The sequence below is a fragment of the Lolium rigidum genome, chromosome 1 (genome assembly GCF_022539505.1).
Source record: "Lolium rigidum isolate FL_2022 chromosome 1, APGP_CSIRO_Lrig_0.1, whole genome shotgun sequence".
Classification (NCBI taxonomy): Eukaryota; Viridiplantae; Streptophyta; class Magnoliopsida; order Poales; family Poaceae; genus Lolium; species Lolium rigidum.
The window spans coordinates 119,061,083-119,079,446 of record NC_061508.1 but is presented as its reverse complement, the minus strand read 5'-3'; the positions used below and the strand labels follow the sequence as shown (position 1 = coordinate 119,079,446).

The 18,364-nt window shown below is 48.6% G+C and overlaps 1 protein-coding gene across 1 annotated transcript; it reads left to right on the top strand.

Annotated features, from left to right (window-relative positions):
* Window positions 1–1,860: 1,860 nt before the first annotated feature.
* Window positions 1,861–3,317, top strand: LOC124663837 (40S ribosomal protein S25-2). Its single transcript, XM_047201520.1, has 4 exons — window positions 1,861–1,938; window positions 2,037–2,111; window positions 2,216–2,350; window positions 3,039–3,317. The coding sequence occupies exons 1-4, from the start codon at window positions 1,936–1,938 to the stop codon at window positions 3,150–3,152; spliced, it is 327 nt and encodes a 108-aa protein (XP_047057476.1). The 5' UTR covers window positions 1,861–1,935; the 3' UTR covers window positions 3,153–3,317.
* Window positions 3,318–18,364: the final 15,047 nt, after the last annotated feature.

Sequence of the window (18,364 nt, the reverse complement as noted above, 5' to 3'; positions counted from 1 at the left end):
AGCACATGACGTACGCCTCAATTTAGCACTTGAAGTAGTGAAGTCACTTTTCCCCTAAAATTGAATCAGAGCACATACAGTGGCAATGGATACACGTGGTGAAAAATTACACATGGTATGCAGACCCAGAGTGCCAAAATATTTCTAAATTCTGCAAAGAGAAATGAATTTTTGTCCATCAACCGCTATAACTCAATATATCTATACTGGAAACAAATACACGCAGTAAAAAAACCTATTGTTACACCCCAGTAGGCATCCTTTCAACGAGACGTCTCACTTGCTAACGTTTTCAAAAAGGAGTGAAGACGCCAACAATAAAAGAAACACTTCTCAATTTGGAGATGCCCTGATATAGCTGTCTATATTTAGGCATTAAAAGACAAAAGGAAATTAGGAAGAGGAGATTGAAAAAGCTACACCAAATACATACAAGATTTGGGAATATTAAAAACAATTACTTCAAAGGACGGGACACTTAACTTGCAGGATATCAAATTTGGAGAAGCCATCTTCATATATCCCATGCCTTGATATAGATGTCTATATTTAGTCATCAAAAGACATGGACATACCATGTTGAAGAAGTCAGCTGCTAATTTCCAAGGCAGCCAAAAGGAAATCAGGACGAGGAGATTTGAATTGAGAATTTTACACACAATTAGGTAAAGAACGGGACAACTTGCAGGATATGAAATTACATGAAGTAGAGGAAGCAGATCAATCCAACAATTCATCATCTGCATCATCGGGGAAGAAGAGTAAAGGTACGATCAATTACATGATGTCTTGGCACCAACATGAAGGCACATAGCTCCATCCGACGGGGTAGCTGCACTTGACGAAGAGGTTCTCGAACTGGTAGACCTTGAATAAGCCGGCGATGATATGATTGCAGATCTTCTCCTGCTACTCCTTGAGCTTCATCATCCACGTCTCTTTTGTCCGGATCAGCGCCACATGCCCACGATCAGCACTGCCGCCGCCGCCATTAAAAACACAGTTAGGACGATCTTGTTCCGTGCACGATCTTCTCGCATTGGTGGCGGGAGTGAGAATCGCCCATCGATCTGACCTCCAGGATGGTCGCCGGGCGGGCAGAATCCGGCCGGTCGAGCCAGTCGGCGCGGCAGCGAGATTTGATTTACCAATTTCAGAAGTAACCGCGCAGACGCGTCGACCGGCGGCCAAGTGGGAGGAAGGGAGGCCAGAGAGGTTGGAACATAGGTCGACCGAGGATCCTACCGGCGGCGTGAGGTGGCATGGGAGGCAACCATTGTAGCCTGTGGCCGCGGCGATGCTCGAAGTGGAGGAACCTGGAGACGAGAAAAGGGACGAAGGTTAGATGGGCTTTGGTAGGGAAGGCTTAGGCGCTTGGCCCATCTGGCCGCGCGCGGGGCGAGTGCAACGACGAAAGTTGGACGAAACAGGTGGGACGGAGGGACGACGAAACGGACGAAACATGGTGGGGAGAATAGGGATTACGTTTAGTCTTTTTAAGTACTCCCTCCGTTTTTTTTTAATTGACTCAAATTTAATACAACTTTGTACTAAATTTGAGTCAATTAAAAGAGAACGGAGGGAGTAGTAGAGATTAACCCTCCAGCAAAGTGTATCCTGGGACGAAAGCAGCAACTGAAGTGCGATGTGTGATGATGATCGTCCGGTGTACATTATAGCACGCCAAAACGGGAGTAGCTTCTGTCCGTCCGATCAGGATCGTGTGCGTGGCTGCGAAAGCCTACCTGGGTTGCCTGTGGTGCCCCCTCCACCCTCCGATCTGATCGTACGGCTGAGGCGACACCGAGCGTGCTATATATATCCAACCCACCAGGCTCCCGAAAACCCTAGCGCGCCGCCGTCACAGCCTCCTGCTCCTCTGCTCCCTTCTCCCGCGCCGCCGGCCGCAGTCGTCGAACCACCGCCGCTCCCGAGATGGTACGTCGTCTATCCCGCCCGTGGCCTTCCCCCGGTGCCCGTCGACTCTCTGCGGCGTGCTGATCTGTTTTCCTGTTCGTCTCTCTGTCCTTCCCCAGGCCCCGAAGAAGGAGAAGGCCCCGCCGCCGTCGTCCAAGCCGGCCAAGTCTGGCGGTGGCAAGCAGAAGAAGAAGGTGACCCTATCCCTCTTTCTGGATTTCTGTTCGCTTTCCATCGGTGGTTTCCGGATCTGCCCAGGTTTCTCATGGTGGATTTGTTTGTTTGTTGGTTGCTGCAGAAGTGGAGCAAGGGAAAGCAAAAGGAGAAGGTGAACAACGCGGTGCTGTTCGACCAGGCCACGTACGACAAGCTGATCACCGAGGCGCCCAAGTACAAGCAGATCACGCCTTCCGTCCTCTCTGAGAGGCTTCGGGTAATCTTCCCCTGTCCCTTCTTGCTCTGCGTGAACTTCGAAAATTATGTGATAATTGCGATGTAGATTTGTGATGTGCCTGACCGCTATTGTTCTTCTCTAGTCTATAATTTGTGGATATTGCATTGGTGTTATGTATGCGCAGTTTATCTTGCAATTTGCTAAATATTATGGCGTGGGTTTGCTGAAAGCAATTGCTCCTGTCATCGTGAATCATTGTCATGTATGCGATGATCTACATTATATCTGCTGCTTAGCACATCACTGCATCTGCCGTTATGTGTTTTCTTTCGTGTTCAGTTACGAATTGAATGTGCCAAAAGGCATATGATTTGCTGAGTCGGTGTTAGATAAATGATTTAGGATGCTTGTTTGATTCTTGGATTTATGGTTTGACTTGCTATATTTAAGTGTGCTTTTCTGCCTGATGTTAGTAACAGCATGTTGATTCCTCATGGAATGAGATGATTATAATTGTTTGCCAAGACTAGTGAGCTTTGTTTGTAAACTAGTCTAAATATTAGACCATTCCCTTGCATTCTAATCGCAGGATATTCTATACATTACAGCCTGTGCTGCCATTACCTTGTTTTCAGCCTAATTACACTGTACAACATTCATGTCTACTTTCTGTTAATTCATCCATTTGCCAGCCAGCTAATTTTTCTTTTTGCCATTGTGGTTGCAGATCAATGGTTCCCTGGCACGCAGGGCTATCAAGGATCTTGAGGAGCGTGGCCTCATCCGCATGGTTTCTATTCACTCAAGCCAGCAGATCTACACCCGTGCAACCAACACTTAGGGTGTGGTGTTGTTACTCTTTATCATCGATGGCCTGTGTCTGTGATCCAAGTCTACTTTAGAATCGTTTATCTTCTATCAAGTTCGCTAATGTTTTGTTGAACGAGGCACTTCAGCATTTGAAAGATTTTGAATGTGATTGAGTACTGTGCTGGTTTGTCTTTTATATCGTTGCAATGTCCCATTTTCGTTCATGGATTCTTGCATGTTGACTGTTCCTATGTTAGGATAAATCCTATGTGTTTGTTTGTCTGTTGCCTATTGTGAATCTGACTTGCTTCAGTCAGTCGATTTGATAACCCTGTTTTACATTGTTTCTACAGCCATGTTGATCTTTTACAATTGCTGTGAATTTGAACTAAGGCAGTGTTACTTACAGACATGCTATGTGTATTGAAGTTATTTTCGATTGGTTTAGTTTAGATAGCATCTCTAGATGATCTTAATTTGTTGCTTTATATATCTCCATGTACAGTGAGACAGTGTGCACTCTTCTATCCTTGTATCACACATTGCCTCATCAGTGGATCAATTTTTGTCCATTTCATGATTTCTGCATGGCCTAAGGTTCTTGAATTGGCGTCTCTTGACCACCAAAGTGATGACTTTTGCCTCTTTCCATCTGACCTGCAGTTTCTTTTCTACCACAACGGTTCTTTTTTCTTAGTATAGAAAGTCACCAATACTGTATCCCTTATCTGATGTTATTAAGAAAAATAGAAGACGCAAGACGACCAATAGAAAGTAAAACTACATTGAAAATCGCAATAGAAGCTCTGAATACTGGCTGCGAACAATTAGATTAGTCGACAATCATAGGCTGGGAATGTACCCCACACAATACATGTTTGCAATCCTTCGCCACTCATCCAGAACCACCCAATTGCTTCCCTTTGGATGGACAGACCAGCACCCAAGATCGAAAGTGAACCAATTGATATGTGATGTCGATACAAACACATTGTGAGGCGGGAGCTGATGGACACAAAAACCAACGAAGAACATGACCTACAAGGTATGAGGGTTGACCTAGATGACTGAGGAGGGAGCTTAGAGCATCACTAGTAGAGCCTTTAAGGCTGCTCATAGTGGGGAGTAACTTAGACTAGTAACATATGTCATGTTACTAGTCTAGGTTACTACCTTCATAGTGGGTAGTAACTTATATGTAGTGTCATGCATTGTGTCATTTATTATGTTGTAGACTCATTTTGCCTTGGGGTGTGTGATGTTATGGTAACATAGCTAGTTACCACCTCACTCTCTTTCTTCATTTATTCACATGCCATGTCACCAAAATGCCTTGAGATGTGTGATGTTACTAGCTACGTTACCCTCAAATCTTCAAAGCAGTTTAAGGGTTGAGAATGGGTATTTTTTGGCACTTTTGAGGGGTGAAAAACAGGGGCAAAGACTAGAACCCTCAAACCCTTAAAAGTAAGGATTGAGGGGAAAGACTAGAACCCTCAAACCCTTAAACATTCATGATATATCACAATTGTTCATAGGTAGACACTGACATTGACACTAGGTAGATAGTTCATCGGTAGACACTGACACCATCTAGGGTTTATCCCAGAAGTCCTCATCGAAATCAGAGTTGTCGCCATCCTCCGCGGCCTTCTTGGCGGCTACCTCCGTGACATCCTCGGCCTCCATCTCCGCGGCCATCTTGTCGTACCAATCGGGATCCTCCGCAGCCTTCTTGGCGGCTTCCTCCGCGGCTTTCTCCGCCTCCATCTCCGCGATCAGCTTATCGATCCAATCGGGATCGTTGTCGTCAGAGCTATCGTCAACTACGATAGTGGGAGGCGGCGCCGAGGATGAAGACGGTCGAGAGGTGGAGCCGCACGCCGTGGTAGCCGGTGGACGAGCGCGGCAGGGCGCGGCGCGACGACATCTCCACCGCAGGCGGAGGGGGGGCGGCAGGGGTCGGCGGCGAGGCGGGGTGGCGCGGCTCGGGGAGGTGCGGGAGGCGGCGGCTGGCTCGGGGAGGTGCGGGAGGCGGCGGCCGGTAGGGGCGGCCGCGGTGGCTTGGGAGGTCGCGTATCGGGGCGACGGGTGGCGGGGAGGCGCGGATCCGGGGGCGGGGGAGCTCGTGGCGGCAGGGGTCGAGGGGAGGCGGGCGGCGGCCGGAATCGCGGCGGGAGGCGGGCGGTGCGGAGGTGGGAGGTTGGGAGGGGAAATTTCCCTCCCGCGCGACGAGGAAGAGGAGTGCGGGTTGGGGGCTGTTCCTCCCCAACCCCTACTTCTACAGATTGAAAAGGGGTTTGAGGGTTGGGCCTCTAAATTTTTTTGAGGTTCGAGGGTTTAGGGGTTCTAGTCTACGCGTTTTTCCTCTCACAAACTATAAAAAAAACAGTTATTTTTTAGGGTTTGAGGGTTTAAGGGCTCTACTAGTGATGCTCTTAGGCAGCTTCCCTTGTTTGTTACTTCATGGCAAAAAAAAGAACTGAAGCTAGAAGGACGACATGAATATGCACGCGCCACGAAGGTCATATTTTGGATCGACTTTAAGAAGTACACAGAATACTAAAAAAACAGGTAGCGTGCCATCAAACCCGCCCTCACTCTCTCCTTGCCCATCACTTGCATGCCCGAACCCTTCCGCCGTAAAACCAAGTCAAAGCTAGCGCCCCGCCCTAGTCCCCTTATGTCGTGTCGCACCCTCCTCCAACCCTCCCTTGTCGCCCCGTCATCTAGCGAAATGGAGCCGCACCTTCCCTTCCTCAAGCAAAAATGAAGTTGTGCCATCGGATTCTCTGAAGATGACCACGACCGGGTCGATGATGGCCACACTCTCCTGTATTTGTTCTATTTATATGCTGCCAAAGGTAAAAGAGGAGGAGAGAGACATGCACCGGCCTCGTCGGAGGAGGAGACATGTCGGCAGGGGCGGATCTAGGGTTGGACAACCAGGGTCACGTCCCGAGGCGTGGCGGCAGTGCACAAGCTTGACGATGCATAGTAGTAGGTATTGTACCAGATACTGTAGCTACAGTCAGCGAAGGTGGTCCAGGGCGCAGTGAAATCCTGGGTCCGCCCCGGCATGCGGTGAGCAGGGGCGTGTGAGAGAAATCCCCGAAACAGATGGTTGGGAATGAATGGGGTGGTTGTGTCATTTAGATGTGGACGATGTCTAGGTTATTGGACATCATCCAAATTAACATGATGATTTAGACGAGTCACTAGAGAGCATGTTTAAAGCTCCGAACGATCTATATATATCTGCTATATATGAAGGTATACATCATCCACAAGAGATGCTTTTAGGTTTGGCACATGTTATCCCACCAAAATGTAATAAAATCCGTCCATCTGGTGAGAGGGGAGGATGGTGAAGTCCTTTTGCATCAGGAAGAAACTTTGCCTCATTATATGTAAAGCTTGTGTCATTAGTGGGAGTTTATCAGCTGATGTAACTCGGGTGAACCCATGTTCTATTTCATTGTGCTTAGAATAAAGATATTTGCTAAAAGTTCGTTGTGACTCATAGAGCGGGTAACATGAACCCCTGGATGGCTTTGTTTGCTTGTTATGATCCGATATGTTCGCTGCGTGTTTATGGCTATTGTTGTTCATACATGTACTTTTGTCTTATAGATCTATTGCGGAGGAGCAGAGATATGGTAGAATTAAGAGTCGAAGAATACCATGTGGATGACCATAGAATTAAGGAATGACATGTTCATGTAGAGATGACTAGAGATGGGGACCATGAATTAGTATTCCAAAATCGACCATTTTTTTTTGTCATGCCCACGCTCTAGTATTCCTGAATTTTAGTAGGCTTGTTGGGCTCAAACCGAACATATCCTAAAACTTTTTGCCATGTTTTTGCTGTTGCTAAATGTGCACTCCATGCAAACCATAGTTACTCTAAGCTCCAATAAGCCCTGACCATCTTGTTGGACCTACCAATTTTGGCCATTTTATAAGTCCAACTAGACAACAACCCTACCAACTTTTGGCTTAGCCAATAACGCACCATTTGGTCGCCCAGCTCATCCAGATTGGCAGAAAATATACTGCACGTGCACAGGTGAGGCTAGGCTAGCCAATTTTTGTGCATGCACACGCTAGCTAGGCCACGTTCAACCAGGCGAAAGCCTAAGAGCATCCCCAGCCGTTGGGGCTCCCCAGGCCGAAATCCGGCGTTATTTAGCGCCGGATGGATGAAGTTTTTGGCCTGGGGAGGCCCATTTTTCCAGCCGCGAGCCCATGGACGCGCACCCACCGCGTGCATAGCGACGGCGCGAGTCACCGGGAAGGGCAATCGTCGGAGTTCCCTCGACGCATTGAGCCGTCGCGAAGCGGACCGGAGAGCCGAAGCGACTCGTCGGGAACGGTCGAAGTGGCCTCGATGCAAGAACCGCCGTAATGGAGCACGAACTCCGCGGAAGAGCAACCGCCGCTCTCTTTCGTCGAGAGACCTACATATACGGTTTCCGACGGCCGACGCCATTCATCTGTTCTCTCGTCACCATCCTCCGTCAACCATGAGCGATCTCTCTTAGCCATCGGACACCGACAGCGAGGGGAAGCCGCCTGGATGGCGACATTGGTGGAATAAAGCTGCATCGTCCAGCAGCGACGATTCCCCTCTGATGGCGTGTATTTCATACGTTCGTTGGGCAACCCCAAGAGGAAGGTATGATGCGCACAGCAGCAAGTTTTCCCTCAGAAAGAAACCAAGGTTTATCGAACCAGGAGGAGCCAAGAAGCACGTTGAAGGTTGATGGCGGCGGGATGTAGTGCGGCGCAACACCGGAGATTCCGGCGCCAACGTGGAACCTGCACAACACAACCAAAGTACTTTGCCCCAACGAAACAGTGAGGTTGTCAATCTCACCGGCTTGCTTTGTAACAAAGGATTAACCGTATTGTGTGGAAGATGATTGTTTGCGAGAGAAAACGAGTAAAAACAAGTATTACGAGCAGATTTGTATTTCGGTATTAAAGAATGGACCGGGGTCCACAGTTCACTAGAGGTGTCTCTCCCATAAGATAAAAGCATGTTGGGTGAACAAATTACGATCGGGCAATTGACAAATAGAGAGAGCATAACAATGCACATACATGACATGATAAGTATAGTGAGATTTAATTGGGCATTACGACAAAGTACATAGACCGCCATCCAACCGCATCTATGCCTAAAAAGTCCACCTTCGAGGTTATCATCCGAACCCCTCCGGTATTAAGTTGCTAACAACGAGACAATTGCATTAAGTATGGTGCGTAATGTAATCAACAACTACATCCTCGGACATAGCGCCAATGTTTTATCCCTAGTGGCAACATCACAACACAACCTTAGAACTTTTACATCACTTGTCCCGGTGTCAATGCAGGCATGAACCCACTATCGAGCATAAGTACTCCCTCTTGGAGTTAAAAGTAAAAACTTGGCCAGAGCCTCTACTAGAAACGGAGAGCATGCAAGATCATAAACAACACATGTATAATAACTTGATAATTAACATGACATAGTATTCTCTATCCATCGGATCCCGACAAACACAACATATAGAATTACATATAGATGATCTTGATCATGTTAGGCAGCTCACAAGATCCGACAATGATAGCACAATGGGGAGAAGACAACCATCTAGCTACTGCTATGGACCCATAGTCCAGGGGTAGACTACTCACTCATCACTCCGGAGGCGACCATGGCGGTGTAGAGTCCTCCGGGAGATGATTCCCCTCTCCGGCGGGGTGCGGAGGCGATCTCTGGATCCCCGAGATGGGATCGGCGGCGACGACGTCTCGGTAAGGTTTTCCGTATCGTGGCTCTCGGTGCTGGGGGTTTCGTCACGGAGGCTATTTGTAGGCGGAAGGGTAGGTCAAGAGGCGGCACGGGGCCCCACACCACGGGGCCGCGCGGCCAAGGGGGCCGCGCCGCCCTATAGTGTGGCCCCTCCGTGGCCCCTCTTCGTCTCTCCTTCGGACTTCCGGAAGCTTCGTGAGAAAATAGGCCCCGGGCTTTGATTTCGTCCAATTCCGAGAATATTTCGTTACTAGGATTTCGAAACCAAAAACAGCGAGAAAACAGACAAGCGGCACTTCGGCATCTTGTTAATAGGTTAGTTCCGGAAAATGCACGAATATGACATAAAGTGTGCATAAAACATGTAGGTATCATCAATAATATGGCATAGAACATAAGAAATTATCGATACGTCGGAGACGTATCAAGCATCCCCAAGCTTAGTTCTGCTCGTCCCGAGCGAGGTAAAACGATAACAAAGATAATTTACGAAGTGATATGCCATCATAACCTTGATCATACTATTTGTAAACATATGTAGTGAATGCAGCGATCAAAACAATGGTAATGACATGAGTAAACAAGTGAATCATATAGCAAAGACTTTTCATGAATAGTACTTTGAGACAAGTATTAATAAGTCTTGCATAAGAGTTAACTCATAAAGCAATAAATCAAAGTAAAGGTATTGAAGCAACACAAGGAAGATTAAGTTTCAGCGGTTGCTTTCAACTTGTAACATGTATATCTCATGGATAATAGTCAACATAGAGTAATATAACAAGTACAATATGCAAGTATGTAGGAATCAATGCACGGTTCACACAAGTGTTTGCTTCTTGAGGTGGAGAGAGATAGGTGAACTGACTCAACATTAAAGTAAAGAGAATGGTCCTTCAAAGAGGAAAGCATCGATTGCTATATTTGTGCTAGAGCTTTTATTTTGAAAACATGAAACAATTTTGTCAACGGTAGTAATAAAGCATATGAGTTATGTACATTATATCTTACAAGTTGCAAGTCTCATGCATAGTATGCTAATAGTGCCCGCACCTTGTCCTAATTAACTTGGACTACCGGATCTTTGCAATGCACATGTTTTGACCAAGTGTCACAATGGGGTACCTCCATGTCGCCTGTACAAAGGTCTAAGGAGAAAGCTCGCATTTTGAATTTCTCGCTTTTGATTATTCTCAACTTAGACATCCATACCGGGACAACATGGACAACGAGATAATGGACTCCTCTTTTATGCATAAGCATGTGGCAACAATTATTATTCTCATATGAGATTGAGGATATGTGTCCAAACTGAAACTTCCACCATGAATCATGGCTTTAGTTAGCGGCCCAAAGTTCTTCTCTAACAATATGCATGCTCCAACCATGAAGGTGGTAGATCTCTCTTGCTTCAGACAAGACGGACATGCATAGCAACTCACATGATATCCAACAAGAAATAGTTGATGGCGTCCTCAGAAACATGGTTACCGCTCAACAAGCAACTTAATAAGAGATAAAGTGCATAAGTACATATTCAATACTACAATAGTTTTTAAGCTATTTGTCCCATGAGCTATATATTGCAAAGGTGAATTATGGAATTTTAAAGGTAGCACTCAAGCAATTTACTTTCGAATGGCGGATAAATACCATGTAGTAGGTAGGTATGGTGGACACAAATGGCATAGTGGTTGGCTCAAGTATTTTGGATGCATGAGAAGTATTCCCTCTCGATACAAGGTTTAGGCTAGCAAGGCTATTTGAAACAAACACAAGGATGAACGGTACAGCAAAACTCACATAAAAGACATATGGTAAACATTATAAGACTCCATACCGTCTTCCTTGTTGTTCAAAACTCAATACTAGATGTTATCTAGACTCTAGAGAAACCAAATATGCAAACCAAATTAGCAAGCTCTAAGTATTTCTTCATTAATGGGTGCAAAGTATATGATGCAAGAGCTTAAACATGAGCACAACAATTGCCAAGTATCAAATTATCCAAGACATTTTAGAGTTACTACATGTAACATTTTCCAATTCCAACCATATAACAATTTAACGAAGGAGAAACTTCGCCATGAATACTATGAGTAGAACCTAAGGACATATTTGTCCATATGCAACAGCGGAGCGTGTCTCTCTCCCATAAAGTGAATGCTAGGATCCATTTTATTCAAACAAAACAAAAACAAAAACAAACCGACGCTCCAAGCAAAGTGCATAAGATGTGGCCGAATAAAAATATAGTTTCGGGGAGGAACCCGATAATGTTGTCGATGAAGAAGGGGATGCCTTGGGCATCCCCAAGCTTAGACGCTTGAGTCTTCTTAATATATGCAGGGGTGAACCACCGGGGCATCCCCAAGCTTAGAGCTTTCACTCTCCTTAATCATATTGCATCATACTCCTCTCTTGATCCTTGAAAACTTCCTCCACACCAAACTCGAAACAACTCATTAGAGGGTTAGTGCATAATAAAAATTCACATGTTCAGAGGTGACACAATCATTCTTAACACTTCTGGACATTGCATAAAGCTACTGGACATTAATGGATCAAAGAAATTCATCCAACATAGCAAAAGAGGCAATGCGAAATAAAAGACAGAATCTGTCAAAACAGAACAGTCCGTAAAGATGGATTTTATTAGGCCACCAGACTTGCTCAAACGAAAATGCTCAAATTGAATGAAAGTTGCGTACATATCTGAGGATCACTCACGTAAATTGGCATAATTTTCTGAGTTACCTACAGAGAATTAGACCCAGATTCGTGACAGCAAAGAAATCTGTTTCTGCGCAGTAATCCAAATCTAGTACTTACTTTTCTATCAAAGACTTTACTTGGCACAACAAAACATAAAACTAAGATAAGGAGAGGTTGCTACAGTAGTAAACAACTTCCAAGACACAAATATAAAACAAAAATACTGTAGCAAAATAACACATGGGTTATCTCCCAAGAAGTTCTTTCTTTTTAGCCATTAAGATGGGCTCAGCAGTTTTAATGATGCACTCGCAAGAAATAGTATTTGAAGCAAAAGAGAGCATCAAAAGGCAAATTCAAAACACATTTAAGTCTAACATGCTTCCTATGAAAAGGAATCTTGTAAATAAACAAGTTCATGAAGAGCAAAGTGGCAAGCATAGGAAGATAAAACAAGTGTAGCTTCAAAAATTTCAGCACATAGAGAGGTGTTTTAGTAACATGAAAATTTCTACAACCATATTTTCCTCTCTCATAATAATTTTCAATAGAATCATGAGCAAACTCAACAATGTAACTATCACATAAAGCATTCTTATCATGAGTCTCATGCATAGAATTATTACTCTCCACGTAAGCATAATCAATTTTATTAGTTGTAGTGGGAGCAAATTCAACAAAGTGGCTATCATCATATATAGGAGGCATATTGTAATCATAAAAGAAAATTTTCTCCTCAATGCTTGGGGGACTAAAAAGATCATGCTCATCGAGCCGACTTCCCCAAGCTTAGAATTTTCCATAGCATTAGCAACAATGGTGTTCAAAACATCCATAGTAATAACATTCCCATTAGCATGCATATAAAGTTCCATGGGTTTTTTAATTCTCTCTTCAAACACATCATGTCCTAATTCAAGATAAAGTTCATAAAGATCTCTCATTTTTTTGTTGTTTTCCATTATGCTTAACTAGTGAAATAAAAACATGCATGATATTAAGTAAAGTAAAACAAGTAACTAATTTTTTTGTGTTTTGATATGAGTGCAGCAAACAAAGTAGTAAATAAAATAAAGCAAGACAAAAACAAAGTAAAGAGATTGAGAAGTGGAGACTCCCCTTACAGCGTGTCTTGATCTCCCCGGCAACGGCGCCAGAAAAAGAGCTTGATGGCGTGTATTTCACACGTTCGTTGGGCAACCCCAAGAGGAAGGTATGATGCGCACAGCAGCAAGTTTTCCCTCAGAAAGAAACCAAGGTTTATCGAACCGGGAGGAGCCAAGAAGCACGTTGAAGGTTGATGGCGGCGGGATGTAGTGCGGCGCAACACCGGAGATTCCGGCGCCAACGTGGAACCTGCACAACACAACCAAAGTACTTTGCCCCAACGAAACAGATGAGGTTGTCAATCTCACCGGCTTGTTGTAACAAAGGATTAACCGTATTGTGTGGAAGATGATTGTTTGCGAGAGAAAACGAGTAAAAACAAGTATTGCAGACAGATTTGTATTTCGAGTATTAAAGAATGGACCGGGGTCCACAGTTCACTAGAGGTGTCTCTCCCATAAGATAAAAGCATGTTGGGTGAACAAATTACGGTCGGGCAATTGACAAATAGAGAGGCATAACAATGCACATACATGACATGATAAGTATAGTGAGATTTAATTGGGCATTACGACAAAGTACATAGACCGCCATCCAAGCTGCATCTATGCCTAAAAAGTCCACCTTCAGGTTATCATCCGAACCCCTCCGATATTAAGTTGCTAACAACGAGACAATTGTATTAAGTATGGTGCGTAATGTAATCAACAACTACATCCTCGGACATAGCGCCAATGTTTTATCCCTAGTGGCAACGAGCACAACACAACCTTAGAACTTTCTCGTCATCGTCCCGGTGTCAATGCGGGCATGAACCCACTATCGAGCATAAGTACTCCCTCTTGGAGTTAAAAGTAAAAACTTGGCCGGAGCCTCTACTAGAAACGGAGAGCATGCAAGATCATAAACAACACATGTATAATAACTTGATAATTAACATGACATAGTATTCTCTATCCATCGGATCCCGACAAACACAACATATAGAATTACATATAGATGATCTTGATCATGTTAGGCAGCTCACAAGATCCGACAATGATAGCACAATGGGGAGAAGACAACCATCTAGCTACTGCTATGGACCCATAGTCCAGGGGTAGACTACTCACTCATCACTCCGGAGGCGACCATGGCGGTGTAGAGTCCTCCGGGAGATGATTCCCCTCTCCGGCGGGGTGCCGGAGGCGATCTCCTGGATCCCCGAGATGGGATCGGCGGCGACGGCGTCTCGGTAAGGTTTTCCGTATCGTGGCTCTCGGTACCGGGGGTTTCGTCACGGAGGCTATTTGTAGGCGGAAGGGTAGGTCAAGAGGCGGCACGGGGCCCCACACCACGGGGCCGCGCGGCCAAGGGGGGCGCGCCGCCCTATAGTGTGGCCCCTCCGTGGCCCCTCTTCGTCTCTCCTTCGGACTTCCGGAAGCTTCGTGAGAAAATAGGCCCACGGGCTTTGATTTCGTCCAATTCCGAGAATATTTCGTTACTAGGATTTCTGAAACCAAAAACAGCGAGAAAACAGAATCGGCACTTCGGCATCTTGTTAATAGGTTAGTTCCAGAAAATGCACGAATATGACATAAAGTGTGCATAAAACATGTAGGTATCATCAATAATATGGCATAGAACATAAGAAATTATCGATACGTCGGAGACGTATCACCCTCCGCCGGCCAGCGAGGACGACGACGAGGAAGACGAGGAGGAGGCCGAAGAGGCCAAGGAGCAGGCCGAGGAAGAGGCCGATGAAAAGGAGGAGGAAGAGGCCGAGGAAAAGGAGGAGGACGACGAAGAGGCTGAGGACACTGACGAGGAGGAGGAGTCAACTTCCTCCGACGAGGAGGTGACGAGCCGGAAGCGTCGCCGCGACGACGATGAGGCGGGGCCTTCTAAGAAGAAGAAGTAGTTTAAGTTAGTTTTAAAGTTTTTATATGTAATTTTTATGTTTATTCGAATTATATTCGAAATATATATAATCTATCTATGTTGCACCACTTGAGACTTCAAAGCTTTCGTTCGACGAGGGTATTGCCGTAGATCGGGAAGACGAGGGTATTGCCGTAGATCGGGAAGATGAGGGTTTTGCCGTAGATCGGGAAGACGAGGGTTTTGCCGTAGATCGGAGGCCATTGTCGCCGACAAGTTGGGGCCACGCGCGCTTTCGTTTCGTCCGGAGTTCCCGAGCGCTCCCCGGGGGGCCGGGGATGGCGTGGGATCGCCGGATGAATTTAGGCCCAAATCCGGACGAAAACGAGGAACCGGGGGCGCGACTGGGCCGAATTACGCCGTCCGGATGGAAAAACCGCTCGCCGGGGGCCTCGTCGGGGGGACGAGTGGAGATGCTCTAAGGGCATCTGCAACAGGGTGATACATTTCGGATGCCCAATATGGTCACTCCGTTTGCGTCGCCCCGCGGACATATTTTGTTCGCGTGTCCGTTTGCATCTGGGTGTGCTTTCATCGGGGCGGGGATCCATTTGTAGATTTGCAACATATTTGAAAGCAAATAAAAGTAGTATATTTGAAAACATAGAAACTATACAAAGTAGTTCTAGAACCCTAAACTACTTGCTGCCTGACGGGCCGCCCCGTCGTTGCGTCGCTCCCTCGCCTGCTTCTCCGCCGCCTCCCGTTCGGCCGCTATGGCTTGGTGCGCCGCCGCGTCCTCTTGCAAGCACTGTTGCAGCCTCGCGTTGGCGGTGTCGTCCTTGAGCATCTCGAAGGACTCAACTATAGCTCTCTGCTCCACCACCCTCTCCTCTGGGGTAGGCGCATCACGACCATCGGAAGACCATGATATGTCGGAGTCGGAGTCCTCTGCAGATGCGGCGGCCGCCAGCCTGCGCTGTTCCATCTCGGCGTCGAACGCTGCGTGGGCTGCCCGCTCCTCCTCTGCTTCCTTCTCCGCGTCAGCCAGGAACTTGGCGTCCCTGACCGGGTCGAGGAGGTTGCCCGTGCTGTCGTCGAACTCCTCGTCGGAGCTCGAGGCCGGGGGAGGTGGAGTGGGAGGTGGAGGTGGAGGTAGAGTGGGAGGTGGAGGTGGAGGTGGAGGCGCGGCAGCCTGGCCGCGGCTGGTGCTGCTCATGGTGGCTCCGGTGGAGGCTGAGCGGCAGCGGCGCTACGGTGGAGGTTGTGTGGCGGCTAGGATTTTGTGGGGAGGAGATGAGATGCTGGCACCCCTGTTTATATAGATCGGAGGCAGGGCGGCGGCCGCGTCACGTGTGGCAACGCCATTTACTTCGTGCGCAGAGGTAGGCGACGGCCGAGCGCCACGCGAGGCATCGCTATTTACGCGGCCTGCCGAAGCGACGCCTCGGCGCTAGTACTGGCGGAGAAGATGCATCGACGCTGGGTCACAGCCAGGAGGGTCAGACGAAACGTCCGCCAGACGCGAGCGAACACTTTGCGTGTCCGCGCAGCGTCCGCAGATACACATCCGAGGTGCATATTTGGGTCAGATTTGCGTCGCCCACTGCCCGACGAACGTAAACGGTCGCTCAACGTCTATTTACGGCTGGAGATGCCCTAATGTGACATGTATCTCAACTTCTGGCTAAAGTTAACTTTGCCTCAAAACAAGCACACCTGAAAACACGGGGCAAACCTTACTCTCTAGCACATGTTTCGATGTATTTATATTGTTCTAATAATTTTTCGAATTTTTATTGTTCTAATAATTATTCGACAATATGTACTTTTATATGGTATACTGATTTTGAGTAGAATATGTGATACAGAATTGTTATTATTGGATTCATATATGATATTTACTTTTATATGGTATACTAATTTTGCGGTAATCCATACGTGGACTAAGAGCATCTCCAGCCGCGTCCCCCAAACCGTCCCCCAAAGGGATTTGGGGCGCGCCGGACAGAAAATGCGTTCCAGCCGCGTCCCCCAAAGCCCATTTTTGTCCGGCGCGGCCCGATACGGTGTCCGGCGCCCCGAGCCCGTCCCCGTCCCATAGGGGACGCTCCGGGGACGCCGGACACAACGAAAAGCGAGGCGGGGAGTGGCGGGGCCGACCCGTCAGCGGTACAGTTAATTTTAACCTAACCGTCGCCTACCTCGCGACGGAAGTTATTCGCTTGCAGTGACGCACGACGGCATCTTTGCCTTAATGGCGACGGAGGGGCAGGCGAGACGTCTCGTCGGTGCTGCGCAGCCTCCACGCGTCGCCGGCGTTCGCACGCCACCGCCCGTTCCCGCGCGATCTTCCCGCCTCTTCTCGCCTGTTCCCGCGCTTTCTTCCCGACGCCGGCGTCTATAAAAGGTCTCCCGGCTCAACGGTAGCCACCACACTCCGCCGGCAACAAACACAGCCCTCGTCGCTCCACCGCCGTCTCCTCCACCACCAGTAGCAATGGCGAACCGCCCCGGCGCTGGCCACTTCCCTCCACCGCCGTCCCCTCCACTTGCGGTCCCGGAAACGCAGGTCGACACCGACCCCTCGGCGGCGGCCCGGGAAGAGCGATGGCGTGCACACCGTCGGCGGCGGCGGGAGGCGATGCGGCGAGCAGGCCCGCCGGCCAGCGGGAGGCGGCGCGGCGGCGGATCGCGGCGGCGTTCGCGCCCATGGCCCCGGCTGGCCGGCGAGGCCGCGGCGGCGGCAACGTGGCGAGGAGCAGCGAGGACGCCACCGTTGCGGTGTCTGACGCCTCGACGAGATAGGAGGCGCGACGGTGCCGGTACCGGGCGGAGATGGAGCAGCGGTGGGCTGACGAGCGCCAGCGCCAGCGCGGTGAGCGGGAGGCGCTGTACCGTGAACAACGGGAGTCGATAGAGCGCCGGCGGCGGGAGTCGATCGAGCGCCAGCAGCAGCTGGCGACGGAGGAGCGTCATCAGCGGGAGGCGGCGCTGAGGGCGTTATGGGGGAGGCGGGCGGGCGAGTTGGCGGCGGAGGACGCCGTGTTGGCGGCGGCGATGATGGAGGCGCCAACAAATGTGGAGGAGGAGGCGCCAATGGAGGAGGAGGAGGCCGAGGCGGAGGAGACCGAGGTGGAGGACGACGATGACGACGAGTTCGAGTGGTCCGACGACGACGGGCCGCACCCGGACGAGATGGCCGATCAGCAACGCGCGCTCGTTGAGTCCTTCGAGTCGGAGAAGAAGCTCCAGGACGACGCCCGTGCCCGCGAAGAGGCGCAGATTCGTCGCGCCGTCGAGTTCTCCCTCCAGGCGGCCCAGCAGGGGAGGGCGGAGGAGGACGCGCGGCGGGAGCGGCACCGTCTGGCCACCGCCGAACGCAAGGAGAGGAGGCGCGCGCAGCAGGAGCTGCGACGTAGGGGAGGCGACGACGGGGCAGGGCCGTCGAACGCACCGCCGGGCGGTCAGTAGTCTAGGTTTAGATGAAATCTAGCCGTTTTCATTCGAACTTTGTAATATATAATCAAAATTGAATGAAAACCTTTATTTTCGTGCACCAATATTCATTTGGGGGCGGCGTTTGGGGGACGCGGCTGGGGAGCGACGTCCCCCAAAGGCGGCACGAAAAACACGTCCCCCAACGCTTAATCCGGCGCGGTTTGGGGGACAGTTTGGGGGACGCGACTGGAGATGCTCTAACCGTTGATGAAAGCTACCATCTTCTCCTTGGATGCGAAGTATTTTTAAGA